The 13,982-nt window shown below is 47.2% G+C and overlaps 1 protein-coding gene across 4 annotated transcripts in view; it reads left to right on the top strand.

Annotated features, from left to right (window-relative positions):
- The window catches only part of itgb4 (integrin, beta 4), a 43,501-nt gene that overhangs the window by 11,060 nt on the left and 18,459 nt on the right, over positions 1-13,982 (top strand). For all 4 annotated transcript variants that reach the window (XM_079828176.1, XM_079828174.1, XM_079828175.1 and 1 more), the window contains exons 11-24: positions 683-850; positions 937-1,013; positions 1,111-1,313; positions 9,044-9,147; positions 9,834-9,929; positions 10,046-10,175; positions 10,278-10,403; positions 10,649-10,755; positions 12,315-12,348; positions 12,439-12,633; positions 13,078-13,181; positions 13,305-13,363; positions 13,493-13,516; positions 13,826-13,974. In XM_079828176.1, coding sequence (XP_079684302.1) covers positions 683-850; positions 937-1,013; positions 1,111-1,313; positions 9,044-9,147; positions 9,834-9,929; positions 10,046-10,175; positions 10,278-10,403; positions 10,649-10,755; positions 12,315-12,348; positions 12,439-12,633; positions 13,078-13,181; positions 13,305-13,363; positions 13,493-13,516; positions 13,826-13,974 — 1,576 coding nt within the window. The remainder of the gene's footprint in view (positions 1-682; positions 851-936; positions 1,014-1,110; positions 1,314-9,043; positions 9,148-9,833; positions 9,930-10,045; positions 10,176-10,277; positions 10,404-10,648; positions 10,756-12,314; positions 12,349-12,438; positions 12,634-13,077; positions 13,182-13,304; positions 13,364-13,492; positions 13,517-13,825; positions 13,975-13,982) is intronic.

Raw genomic sequence — 13,982 nt, 5'->3', positions numbered from 1 at the left:
CTTTAAAGTGTCCCTATTATGCTATTTTAAAGGCTCCTAATTTTGTTTTGGAGGTACATGCATCAAAGATCTAAAAACAGTTTAATTTTCTCATAATATGTATTGCATATCACCATATTTTTCAATGATTCTCAAACGACTCGTCAGAAGAATCAGTGTCTCTAAATCCCTCCTTTCTGTGAGCCTGCTCTGCTCTGATTGGCCAGATGGCCCAGTCTGTTATGATTGGTCTACCGCTTTCAGCGCGTGTCAGAAGTTATATATCCAAGAGGGAACTTTGGTACTGATCCATCTTTCAAGAGCAAGTGTTTTGGGAATCCCGCTTGAACTCCGAGATTTGTGAAGCAGTCAGTAAAATGACATTTGAGGGCTGGTCAAGTTGTTCGCGACCAGACAACATACAACATAGGCAGACATTAAGCAAATGTATTTTGTAGTGATGGAGAACCGTAACGCAGTGGGATTCAAATGACAGAAGACTCGTTTAGGCAGTTCAGAGTTTATTCTTTCTTTTGGGCGACAATAACTTAATATATGCACTTTCGACTTTACAGCTTGTAGAACATTTACATTAACAAACAGCTATATTACACACTGCATGAAAGGAAAACATAATAGGGGCACTTTAAAATATGAAAACCTTGTCATGAAGACACTGATTCAAATTGCTCTCTGTTTCTAGGGTAAATTTAAAGTCCGCCTGAAGGCTCTTAATAAGGTGGGAGAGGATCATGTGTGTAAGGCCAACCAGGTTGACCGGATGGGAACTTTGAGAGTCAAACCCACAACATTTAGCTCCGCTCTCAGAATCAATGCTGAAGTGCTCTGTCTTGCATGTGACTGCGAAAAGGTGAGGTTCGCTATCTCTTTAAAAACCATCTCTTGTTCTGTGTGTTTATTTCAAATCTTACACTTTTGTTTCTACTTCAACATCAGACCCCGGAAAAAAAAGCTGTTCGCTGTAATGGCAATGGAGATCTTGTCTGTGGGAAATGCCAGTGTTCTCAAGGATGGTATGATGGAAATTCCTTTTACATTTTTGTTTTTTTTACCGATCATATATGTAGCAGTCCATAACCCCGCCTCTTGTCTATGCTCCGCCCCTCATAGGCTAGGCCCTTTCTGTAACTGTTCAATGGGAGCCTCTACAGGCTCTGACATGTGCATCGAACCTGGGAAGACCGAGCCGTGCTCGGGCAGAGGAGACTGCATGTGTGGGACCTGTGTGTGCTATAACCCCAACCAGTTTGAAGGGCCCTTCTGCCAGTTTGACAAATCTCAGTGTCAGAGATTTGGTGGATTTCTCTGTAATGGTTAGTCTTTTTCTCTTTTTTTTGCCTCTGACTAGATTTTTCTAGTCAACTAGTAGTCGTTCATTTAAACTATTACTCGACTAATCGCAATTTTTTTTAATATATATAAATAATTATAAATTATATTTATAATTACTTAAATATATATTGGGGGGATACTAAACCATAATAAACCATTAATGGGAAGTGGGAAGTGGGAAGAAAAATTTATTTTCATTTAGTACTGTCCTGATTAAGATATTTTACATTAAAAATGTTTACAATAGTCCACAAGACAAAAAAATAGCAGAATTTGTTAAAATAACCCCGTTCAAAAGTTTATGAACCATTGATTCTCAATACTGTGTGTTGTTCCCTGGATGATCCACGGCTGTTTTTTTGTTTTGTGATGGTTGTTCATGAGTCCCTCGATTGTCTTGAGCAGTTAAACCGCCCAATGTTCTTCAGAAAAATCCTCCAGGTCCTGCAAATTATTCAGTTTTCCAGCATCCAGACTCGTCATCTCCGCAGTTTTAGAGAGAAATGCACCTTTCATATGGATTACATAAGCAGAGAGTATTTGTCTTTTATTTGAATTGGTTAATTTAAAAATAGTCATTTCAAGCTTTCTATAGATATATAATTCTCATGTCTTGAGGAAAGCAGCCTATACGCTGAGTTTCGGTTCATTTTTCACTTGCTTCAGTTCACTGACACTGAGACAGCAGAAAGCTCTTTGTTCCCTTTCAGTCGGTCACTACGACGTACGTCGGTAATACCGACGAATTGGGATCACTTCAGAGAGCCCCTATCAGCTTCGAGAACTTAAGAACAGGCCAATGAACAATTGGCGTGCGAGATTTGCATCTGGCGCCCCGCCCCGCGGGTATAAACAGGAAGCGAGAGCATCGCACTGACGTCATTCACTTCGGAGCCGAACCGGCGTTTTGAAGTACGGACTGCTTTCCTGATTAATTCAGCAAAGAGACTTTCAGAGAAGAACAGAGAAGGGGATCGTGTGTTGGTGTGATGGCACTCTCCAGCGGGACCGCGAACTCAAGCTGCAAGGAACAACTGCTGTTATCACAGCACCTGTTGGTATCGGTGGGCGTTCCATTTTCACTATCCCCTGTGTGTTGCCGCGGTTTCCCTGGGTGCTTCAGCACTCTCTAAAAGAGCGTTTCCTCACAAAAAGAGCAACACGGGTGTGACTGCGTCTTTTTCAAGATGTCATTCCACCCGTGCGTTTCTGGATGCGGTCGTTCCCTCTCGCCCGCTGACGGCCACACTCACTGCATCACGTGCCTGGGCTTACAGCACGCTGAGGCAGCGTTTGTGAATAGCTCGTGTTCTCACTGCGGGAACATGACTATTGCGGTGCTTAGATCTAGACTCACCTACCTCCGGGAAGGTGGAGTCCCCCTCCCCATACCTCGATCTAGAGCTATCCCTAACCAGGATAGACCTACTTCGACGGATGACCGGGGTGATCTGAGGATAACGTTCAGGACAAACCCGCCTAGTGTCCCTACGCAGGTCCCTGAACCCTCACAAGCACCGCTGCCGGTGGCGCCACCGGAAGAGATCGCTGGTCCCGCCCACGGGCGCCCAGTCATCTCTTTCGGAGCGCCCGCGGACGAGCAGATGTCGATCGCAGCATCGGAGGGGGAGTTCCAGTCCTCGGAGGATGAGGACTCAGCTGTACTGCCTCCCTCTGGGAGAGTGGCAACGGTTGAGTCGGACCCCGAGTTGACGGCTATGCTTTCCCGGGCCGCCGAAAAGGTCGGGCTTGTGTGGAACCCTCCACCACGTCCCGAACCTTCTAGGTTGGATGATTGGTTCCTGGGGGGGGGGTCGCGCTGGTTCTCAGCGTCCCGCTCCAGTGCCATTCTTCCCGGAGGTTCATGAGGAGCTTTCCAGGTCGTGGACGACACCCTTCAGTGCCAGAAACAGACCTGGAGGCTCCTCCCTCCTCACTACCCTTGACGGTGGACAGGCCAAGGGTTACGAGAGGATCCCGCCAGTCGAACGCGCCGTCGCGATGCAGCTGCGTCCGGTGACCGCCTCCGAGTGGCGTGGTGATCCTCGTCTCCCGTCCAAAGCCTGTAGACTTTCGTCCAGTCTGACTGCGAAGGCCTACAGGTCCTGCGGACAGGCCGCGTCTGCCTTGCATGCCATGGCGTTGCTCCAGGTGCACCAGGCCCAGGCACTCATGGACATGCACAAGGGTAGGTCTGACCCAGAGCTCCTCCGGGAGCTCCTGGCGGCGACGGACCTCGCCCTCCGGGCGACGAAAGTTACCGCCCGTTCCGTGGGTCAGGCGATGTCCACCTTAGTGGTCCAGGAACGGCATCTCTGGCTCAACCTGGCCGACATGAGGGAGACTGACAAGAATCGGTTCCTGGACTCCCCCATATCGTCGGCCGGGTTGTTCGGGAATTTCGCCCAGCAATTCTCGGCCGCCCAGAAGCAGACGGAGGCCATAAAACACATCCTGCACCGGCGGCCCGCTGCTGCCTCCACCCAGCCGCCGGCTGCAGCACCTCCACCTGCCCGTCGCCGAGGACGTCCTCCTGCGGCCGCCCCCGCTCCCGCCCCAGCCCAGCAGCAGCCTTCCACCGGCCGTGGGCGTGGAGCCGGTCGCGGGAAGAACGTCCAGCCTGCTCAGGCTGCTGCCAAGCCAGGTGGCAAGCGTCGTCGGAAGAGACCCTGAGACGGGCCGCCCAGAGATGGAGGAAACTGCTCTTCAGGAGATGGCTGCAGCACCACTCCTTCCCCCGGTGGAGGGCCAGGGGGAACACCATTTGTTTTTCTGTTCCGCCACTGGCCTCAGTGTCAGTGGCACCCAAATTTTCAATAAAAGAGCAATTTCCAACATCTCTGGGTGCCAAGAGAGCGCGTCTGGCGGTATGCGACGCTACCATGCCTCGTACCCCTCAGACACCTCTCTCCTCGCCAACAGGGGGCGTCGGTTGTGCGGACGCACACAATGTGCCTCCCCACGCTCGCCCGTCCCCTCAGCGGATGCAGGTCGTGTGTCAGACCCAGACCCCTGCACGGACCACTCCCATGTCGTCCTGGGGCCCCTGCGTTCCGCTGCGCTGCCCCGCTCCGGGTACGTCCGTGGTGCCGATGATCCCGCTTGCTCGGTCTCTGGGGGCCTGGCTAGCGCTCCCCAGCCCGTCTCGCTGGATCATCCGCACCATCAGACTCGGCTATGCGATTCAGTTCGCCCGGCGTCCCCCGAAGTTCAGGGGTGTCCACTTCACATCTATACCGAAGGAGGGCGCCCCGGTGCTTCAGGCGGAGATCGCTGTCCTATTGGCGAAGGACGCGATAGAGCCGGTCCCTCCAGCCGATATGAAGTCCGGGTTCTACAGCCCGTACTTCATTGTACCCAAGAAAGGTGGCGGGTTACGACCGATCCTGGACCTGCGTTACCTGAACCGCTCCCTCCACAGGATGCCGTTCCGAATGCTAACGCAGAAACGCATCTTCAGGTGCATCCGTCCCCAGGATTGGTTTGCAGCGATCGACCTGAAGGACGCGTACTTTCATGTCTCGATTCTCCCTCGACACAGACCGTTTCTACGCTTTGCTTTCGACGGACGGGCATACCAGTACAAAGTCCTGCCCTTCGGGCTGTCCCTGTCGCCCCGTGTCTTCACGAAAGTCGCGGAGGCGGCCATTGCTCCCATGAGAGAGCGTGGTGTTCGCATCCTCAACTATCTCGACGACTGGCTGATTCTTGCCCAGTTGCGGGAGCAGTTGTGCGAACACAGGGACATGGTGCTCCGGCACCTCAGCCAGTTGGGTCTTCGGGTCAACTGGGAGAAGAGCAAACTCTGTCCCGTACAGAGGATCTCTTTTCTCGGGATGGAGATCGACTCGGTCGGTGCTGAGCTGCTTGAGTACCCTCAAACGCAGTACAGCGGTTCCACTGAAACATTTTCAGAGGCTCCTGGGGCATATGGCAGCAGCAGCCGCAGTAACGCCGCTAGGGCTGCTCCATATGAGACCGCTTCAGCACTGGCTACACGACCGAGTCCCGAGATGGGCGTGGCACAGCGGGTCCCTCCGTGTCCAAGTGACGCTGAGATGCCGCCAAACCCTCACTCCGTGGTCGGACCCTTCATTTCTACGGGCAGGAGTGCCTCTAGAACAAGTGTCCAGGCATCATGTTGTCTCCACGGATGCCTCACCCACGGGTTGGGGTGCCACGTACAACGGGCTTGCAGTTTCGGGTCTGTGGACGGGGCCCCAACTGCAATGGCATATCAATTGCCTAGAGTTGCTGGCAGTTCGTCTTGCTCTCAGCTGCCTCAAAGGGTCGCTCAAAGACAAGCACGTTCTGGTCCGGACGGACAGCACGACGGCCGTTGCGTACATCAACAAACAAGGTGGTCTACGCTCCCGCCGTTTGTCCCAACTCGCCCGCCATCTCCTCCTGTGGAGTCAGAAGCATCTGAGGTCTCTTAGTGCTATTCACATTCCGGGCCTGCTCAATCGTGCGGCCGACGAGCTGTCACGGTTGCCAGTGCTCCCTGGAGAGTGGCGACTCCACCCCCAGGTGGTCCAGCTGATTTGGAGTCGCTTTGGGGCCGCACAGATCGATCTGTTTGCCGCCCACGACACGACCCACTGCCAGTTGTTTTATTCCCTGACCGAGGGGACCCTCGGCACGGATGCACTGGCACACAGTTGGCCCCGGGCTCTGCGCAAATATGCATTTCCCCCAGTGAGCCTTCTTGCGCAGACACTGTGCAAGGTCAGGGAGGACGAGGAGCATCTCCTCTTGGTAGCTCCGTACTGGCCCAACAGGACGTGGTTCCCGGAACTAGTGCTCCTCGCGACAGCACCTCCTTGGCCCATTCCTCTGAGGCCGGACCTCCTGTCTCAGAGACGGGGCACCCTATGGCACCCGCGTCCAGACCTCTGGAAACTCCATGTCTGGTCCCTGGACGGGACGCGGAGGTTCTAGGTGACCTACCGCAAGCGGTAGTCGACACCATCGCTTCCGCCAGAGCCCCCTCTACGAGACGGCTATATGCGTTGAAGTGGAACCTGTTCGTCGACTGGTGCTCTTCTCGCCGAGAAGACCCCCGGAAGTGTTCGATCGGATCTGTGCTATCTTTCCTTCAAGACGGGTTGGAGCGAAGGCTGTCTCCCTCCACCCTCAAGGTATATGTTGCCGCTATCGCCGCAAGCCATGACCTCGTTAATGGTGAGTCCTTAGGCAAGCATGATCTGATCGTCAGGTTCCTGAGGGGAGCGAGGAGACTAAATCCTCCTCGCCCCTCCTCTATACCCTCTTGGGACTTGACTCTGGTGCTGACCGCACTGCAGAGGGCGCCCTTCGAGCCTTTACAGTAGCCTTGTCAGTAGAGCTTAAGATCTTGTCTCTAAAGACAATCCTCCTGATTGCATTGGCCTCAGTTAAGAGGGTAGGGGACCTGCAGGCATTTTCGGTCGACGAATCGTGCCTGGAATTCGGGCCGGGTGATTCTCAGGTGACCCTGAGACCCCGGCCTGGATAGGTGCCCAAGGTTCCCACTACTCCCTTCCGGGACCAAGTGGTGAGCCTGCAAGCGCTGCCTTCGGAGGAGGCAGACCCAGCCCTGGCTTTTCTCTGTCCAATTTGCGCTCTGCGCGTCTATGTTGACAGAACGCAAAGCTTTAGGACCTCAGAGCAGCTCTTCGTCTGTTACGGAGGACAGCAGAAGGGAAAGGCTGTCTCCAAGCAGAGGATGGCCCACTGGATAGTGGATGCCATCGTCTTGGCGTATGAATCCCAAGACGTGCCCTGCCCGCTCAGGGTTAGAGCTCACTCCACCAGGGGTGTAGCTTCTTCCTGGGCGCTGGCTCGTGGCGCCTCGCTGACAGACATTTGTAGAGCTGCGGGCTGGGCGACACCTAACACGTTCGCTAGGTTTTATAGCCTGCGTGTAGAGCCGGTGGCTTCTCGTGTGCTCGCTTCCCATAGTCAGCTTCACTGAAGTGCCCGTTCTAGTGTCGGCTTGCTGCGCCATTCCCTTCCCCTGGAACGGATACGTGCGCTTATTTTCTCCAGTCGAGTTCCCCAGGATTGGCGAACCCTGTTGAGTCCTCCGCACCCTTCGGCAGTCGGATGTTGCGGAGCGTCCGACGCCAGGTCTGGCACTCGTATGCATTGGTGGAACTTGTGTCAGGCTGGGTTACGTATGTCGTGACCCCTACGGCGGTCCCATACGTGTATTTTCCACGGTACAGCTCCCTACGGCGAGCTCGTGTCTTTCCCTTGGCAGAGTTCCTCTGCCGTCTCAGTACGGTGTCGTCCCCCGCCTGCATTAGGCCAGGCCACCCCTGGGACTTTCGTATGTTGAGCTGCCCACGGCCAGCCCATACGTTTCTTTCCACATGGTAACTCCCTCTGGGCATGATGTGGCTCCCGCAGCGTCCTTCGGGCACGCTTTCCCAGCGTTATCCAATCAGTCTGCTGAATGGGTCTTGCGGAACAGAAGTATGACTCTTCTGGCGTGAATCTCCCCGCCCGCTTCAGAACGGGGTCTGAGGGGCTCTCGCTGGGCGCTGGTAGTTGTAGTAACTGTGGTACTTTCCATAGGGATCCCAATTCGTCGGTATTACCGACGTACGTCGTAGTGACCGACTGAAAGGGAACGTCTCGGTTACGTATGGTAACCCTCGTTCCCTGAAGGAGGGAACGGAGACGTACGTCCCGTCGCCACAGTTCCTTCCATCACTGCATGGCCGAGTCACTGGTTCGGCTCCTCAGTGAAAAACGTCAGTGTGATGCTCTCGCTTCCTGTTTATACCCGCGGCGCGGGGCGCGAGATGCAAATCTCGCACGCCAATTGTTCATTGGCCTGTTCTTAAGTTCTTGAAGCTGATAGGGGCTCTCTGAAGTGATCCCAATTCGTCGGTATTACCGACGTACGTCGTAGTGACCGACTGAAAGGGAACGAGGGTTACCATACGTAACCAAGACGTTTTCTTTATTTTACAAAAGCACAACGTTTTGATGTTATTGTGAGTTTACACAAATAAAAGTTATACAGTACAGATACTCTTATCTGTGTGACTAAAAATGACAGAGTATTTGAAGTTGTTTCCGCTGTTATTAGGAAAAAATGCAAGTGATCGCGCCGGCGCCTCCATGTCATGCAGTAAAGTGCGTTAAACTTTAGCTTCCACACTCCTCGCGGACACTTGGATATGCGCCTTATAATAGCGCACATTTATTTAGGTTAACATTACAGCGAGTGAGTGGCCAAGTAAAGTTGCTACTACTTGCATGTTTCAAACGATAAGCCATATTTGAGGCTGATGGATGATAGGAAAAAGTTTGGATTTCCTGCCTGACATACTGTAATCACCACAAGGACCCGTCATTAACAATCTTTCCCTCACGGACTGCGTGACTTTGTCACTTCCTGTGGAGTTTTCTTTCTGCGACTAATCAACTAATTTAATTTTGGTCGAATAAGCCGAATTTATCTGGTTTATTTATATGTATGTGTGATATTCTTGCTCTTCTGTAAAGCACTTTGGTCAGCCTGGGGGCTGTTGGAAATGTGCTATACAAATAAAATTGAACTTGAACTTGAATTAGGGGTCAGCCCTAGATATATCACAAATTTAGTTTGAGAAAACAACGAAAAACAGGAAATTTGAAAATGATGTACATGCTTTGACGTGTTGTCATACTTACCGTTTCGAGGTTTGTGATCTTTCACCTTTGTTTGTGACAACAGAACGTGGAAGCTGCAGTATGGGCAGATGTGCGTGTACACCAGGCTGGTCTGGAGATGCCTGTGAATGTCCCATAAGCAACGACTCATGTCTGGATAGCAGAGGGGTAAAGCTCACAATAATATTTCACAATATTACAGTTACCATATTTTTGATCAAATAAATCTTACCGACCCCAAGCTTTTGAATGTTAGTCTATATAAACATTATTAATACTATTTTAAATCTCACTTGATATATGTGTGGTATTTGTCAATATTCATGTTTATTTTTAAATATTACTTATTTTTGAAATTTTTATTTTTGGATTATTGGACTCTAATTGGTCAATCACAACATTCTGTGGTCAAATATTTTGATATAATGAAGAATGACTGTAAAGTCTCTTATATCACTCTGTAGCCTCTTTCTTCTCACATAATAATATATTCGCAAATCATATCATTATTTAGTTTATTTGAGTAGTCATTTGAGTAGCCATGTAATAAACTGGCTAATGTACAGAATCACAAAATACTTGAAAACATCTTCAGGGTGATCAAGATCATCCAGTTTGGGTTTATTTTGTAACCTGCTGGACTGATCATCGTCTAAGAGACCTGATTTTGCTCATAACTTGATTTGAATAAATATGTATCATTTTGCCTTTGTAAGGGAAAAGGCAATATAGATGATCATGACAGTGTTGGTCAATATTTCGATATCAATACATGTCTAACTTTATAACAAATATCACAGGTGTTCCAGCTAAAACGCAGTTCTGTGTATATAAATAGTTTTTCTCTTTTGTAGGGCATCTGCAATGACCGTGGTGTGTGTAAATGTGGTCGTTGTGAGTGTGAACACTCTGGACTTCCGCTGAGCCCCACTTGTGAAGCGAACTTCCAGGTACGACTGTGGTGTCTGTGAATGTGTGTCCATCTGTCTGTACTCCTTTTCTATGCATGTTAATAAGTACTATTAGTTAACAAATGTCCTTGTACCAACCGTCTCTCACAATGCAGCAACAATTGGGTATGTGTGAAGCCAAGAGGAGCTGCGTTCAGTGCCAAGCCTGGAACACTGGTGAGAGAAAAGGACGGAAATGCGAAGAGTGCCAATTTAAAATAATCTTGGTGGAAGAGCTTAAAGAAGGTAAGGCATCAGATCTTTCTTTTGTATTAAGACATAGCTATACTCATGGATTTGTTTATGGATGGATGAACAAATGAAGGATTGATTTATTTGTGTACACAGATAAAAACGTGATAGAGAGATGCAGTTTTCGTGATGAAGATGACGACTGCACGTATCACTACACTGTGAATTATCCATCAAACATCACAGACAAAGAACACAGAGTCCTAGTGAAGAAAAAGAAAGGTGAAATATTCATAAATATTCATTCTAAAAGTTTTTCTTTAATGTATACAGCATTTTGCCATTTGGGTGGCCTGTAGGTACATTTTAAATGGGATATTCATATACATGATACATCTATATTATTTCATATTAAATAAAATGGAGCTATATGTTTTGTAGTTATGTACCTACTACTTATTCTGTATTTCTAGCTCTTGAACAAGAGTGCCAGAGTTAAACTAACTGATTGTTTCTCCATGTGTTAGACTGTCCACCTGCAGGTTTCCTGTGGTTGATTCCTCTCATTATGTTTCTGATGTTATTGCTTGGTTTGCTTTTGCTCTGCTGCTGGAAATACTGCTCCTGCTGCCAGGTAGCTGCGCTCACACACACCCACACACACACTCACATACACACACATACACAAACATACAAAGCATATTAATATAGATTCTAGCGTTTTTGTGAGGTAGCTACACAGACATACTGTACCATAGATTACTATTATTTTATATCAAGATAGGGCTTGACATTAACACCCGCCAACCCGCCATTTGCGGGTGGATTTCAGCTGTGGCGTGTAACACAGTCACTCCCACTAGCCACTTGGTCTTCTCAAAAGGCATCTGTTATAATCGCGATGCGCATTATAACCAATCACACGCAAGTCTGTTGAGCTTATAAATGCAATGTCATAATCAGACGATCAGATCAGTCAACGCTGAAACGCCAGAGTTTTTTTCAGAGCGCGCTCTTACTCACTCATCAAAGCAGAGATGTGCATGCGATGTACGTTGGAGATTAATTAATCATACAGTGATTGACTGTTTTTGTTCTATTTCAGCAGCGAAAATAGTTTCAAACTATTATCACAACAGAACCATAGCGCACCTGATGTGACTCTAAAGTTACATGCAACATTTTTGTACATGTTTCTAACTTCAATAGCATTTGAAGAGAATGGCTTACAGTCATAAAACCAACTGTAAAGTGTTCATATAGGTATCGGGTATGTGGCACACCTTTTAGATTAGTTATTAAATATAAAAAATCATATTTTAATCATAAAATTTTAAATTTTTATATTTAAGTATGGGCACATACACAAATTATGCTAGATTTAAATGTGTCATAGCTGATAGAAATATAACTCTTATTTTTTTCAGACAAACAGCTGTTGATGACCAGTTATGTCATATATTGATTTGGATGTCTACAGTGGTAATTTACATATAGCCAACAACAAATTTCCTAACAACAAAATTGTGGCTAGTGAAAATGCTGAGTGGCTAGTAACATTGGAAAACCACTAGCCACAGTGGCTGGTGAGCAAAAAAGTTCACGTCAAGCCCTTTTTATAATTACTATAGACTAATCCATACCACATTCCCATACTCCTAAAATAAATATTTTTTTTCCATGTCTCCTTCCATGTCGGATTTAGCTAACTTGTGGGTGTTTTTTCTGTAATCAAACTATAGCTAAGTAGATCCAAATGCACATTCACACACACACACACACACACACAAAAAAACATGGAAAAAATATTCAAGGACAAACTGACACAATGACACCATGACCTAATAAGGCACAACATGACAAGCTTCCAGTGTCAAATAATTTTCTGTTCTGAATGAAAGTGAAAATGCTGCAGAAAAAAACAAAATGACAACCAATCAGAACATGTTTGATGTGTAATTTACTGCTAAGTCGAGCAGGACTGCCAATCAATGAGATTTTACTGTATTGGTGTACAGTATAATATAAAAACCAAAAAAATGCCTCTGATTGTGTTATATATGAAATATGTTCTGATTGGCTTTGATTCTATTGTATTGAAACCAAGCAAGTAACTTGCTGTTTAAAACTGGTTAGGATGTGTGTAGTAATGTTATATCTCAATTAATTCACGTTTGCGTCTGTCCCCAACAGGCATGTCTTGCTCTTCTTCCATGCTGTGGCAGAGGTAATCATTCTGTTACACTTAAGTTACATTAAAGGGAGATCAGCAGAAACAGACATAGTGTATTGTTGTTAATGTGTGTGTGATCGGCAGGTCGTATGGTGGGATTCAAAGAAGACCACTACATGCTACGTCAGTCTTTGTTGACCTCTGATCATTTGGACACCCCGATGGTGCGCACCGGCCCACCCAAGAGCACAGACATTGTGCGCTGGAAAGTGACGGACAATGTTCATCGAGGACCAAACCACCCCCAGAACCAAATCAAACCCAACCCCAATGAGACCAGTGAGTCTAAACTGAGATTCAGATCATCAGGTCGTCTAGTGTGACCAGGGTCCAAAATTAAAGCAATAGGTCACCCTAAAATTGTAATTCTTGTTGTTCCAAACCTGTATAACTTGCTTTCTTTTGTGGAACTCAAAAGAAGATTCTTTTTATAAATGTTTCAAAAGTTTTTGTCTATACATTGAAAGTCAATGTGGTCCAAAACAACAGTGGACCCTGTTGGTTTTCATTGTATGGACTATTCCCCCCAAAAAAATATCACTTTTTTTTGTGTTCCACAGAAGAAAGAAAGTCATACAGGTTTGGAATTACATGAGGATGAGTAAATGATGGTAGAATTTTTATTTTTAGGTGAACAAATTTAACTTGTAAAACCACACAGGTATCTTTTCGTGCTTGTTTAGCACATATTCATTTTCTTTCATCCCTTTCTATTCGTCATAGTCCAGTACCCAGTCTCTCTTCGTCTAAACCGGCAATATTCCGAAACTCTTTCCCACCTTGAGGCTCGGGACACAGACGTGCTCAAACGAGAAGTAGAGGACAACGTGAGTGCTTATAAATGTGTGATGATCCCAAAAAAACAAACAAAAATATAACCAAGAAGCAACTTCTCGCACATGAATGATCATGCCTGACTGCGAATGACTCTCTGTGTTCTTCATAAACAGCTCAGTGACGTGTTCCTGCAGATCCCTGGCGCACAGAGAGTGCAAAAGACTCGGTTCAGGTGAGAAGTAGCTCTCAGTGACTCATAAAAATTGCTGAAGCTGTGCCTTGTGGGCAAATTTTTCTAAAGTATTGGATGAGTCTCAGATTTCGACATGTGTCTGAATGTACTGTTTTTCTTTTCCCTCAGGACACAAAGAAATTCTGGAAAGAGGTACAATAGCTACAGTTGATTACATTAATGAAATACTGTTTGTCGTTTTAAGTCTAAGAGTTTATTGATTAATACAAATTAGACTTAATTTCTCATGAAAATAATATCAAAGATAAAGAAAATGTATTTGCATTAAGCATTATGCAAAGTATTATGTATTACGTACTTTGCAATCTTTGTGCACTTTTCTTTTCTTTTTGGGGTAAAATATATAACCTGAATATTTCTTGAGATTTACTGAAATCAAACTGAATTCAAAAATCTCAAAACGTTAAGATGAACAATAATTATTTTCATTTTCATCCACAGACAGAACAACACAATTGTGGACACAGTTTTAACTGCCCCTCGGGCCAGTTACCCAGATATTGTGAAACTGACTGATAAACAGGTTCAGGCCGGAAACTTCCGGGATCTGAAGGTGGTTCCAGGCTACTACACCGTAGCTACTGACAGAGGTACAAAC

The sequence above is a fragment of the Gobio gobio genome (assembly GCF_949357685.1).
Source record: "Gobio gobio genome assembly, chromosome: 10".
Taxonomy (NCBI): domain Eukaryota; kingdom Metazoa; phylum Chordata; class Actinopteri; order Cypriniformes; family Gobionidae; genus Gobio; species Gobio gobio.
This window is presented reverse-complemented; position numbering and strand designations above follow the sequence as displayed.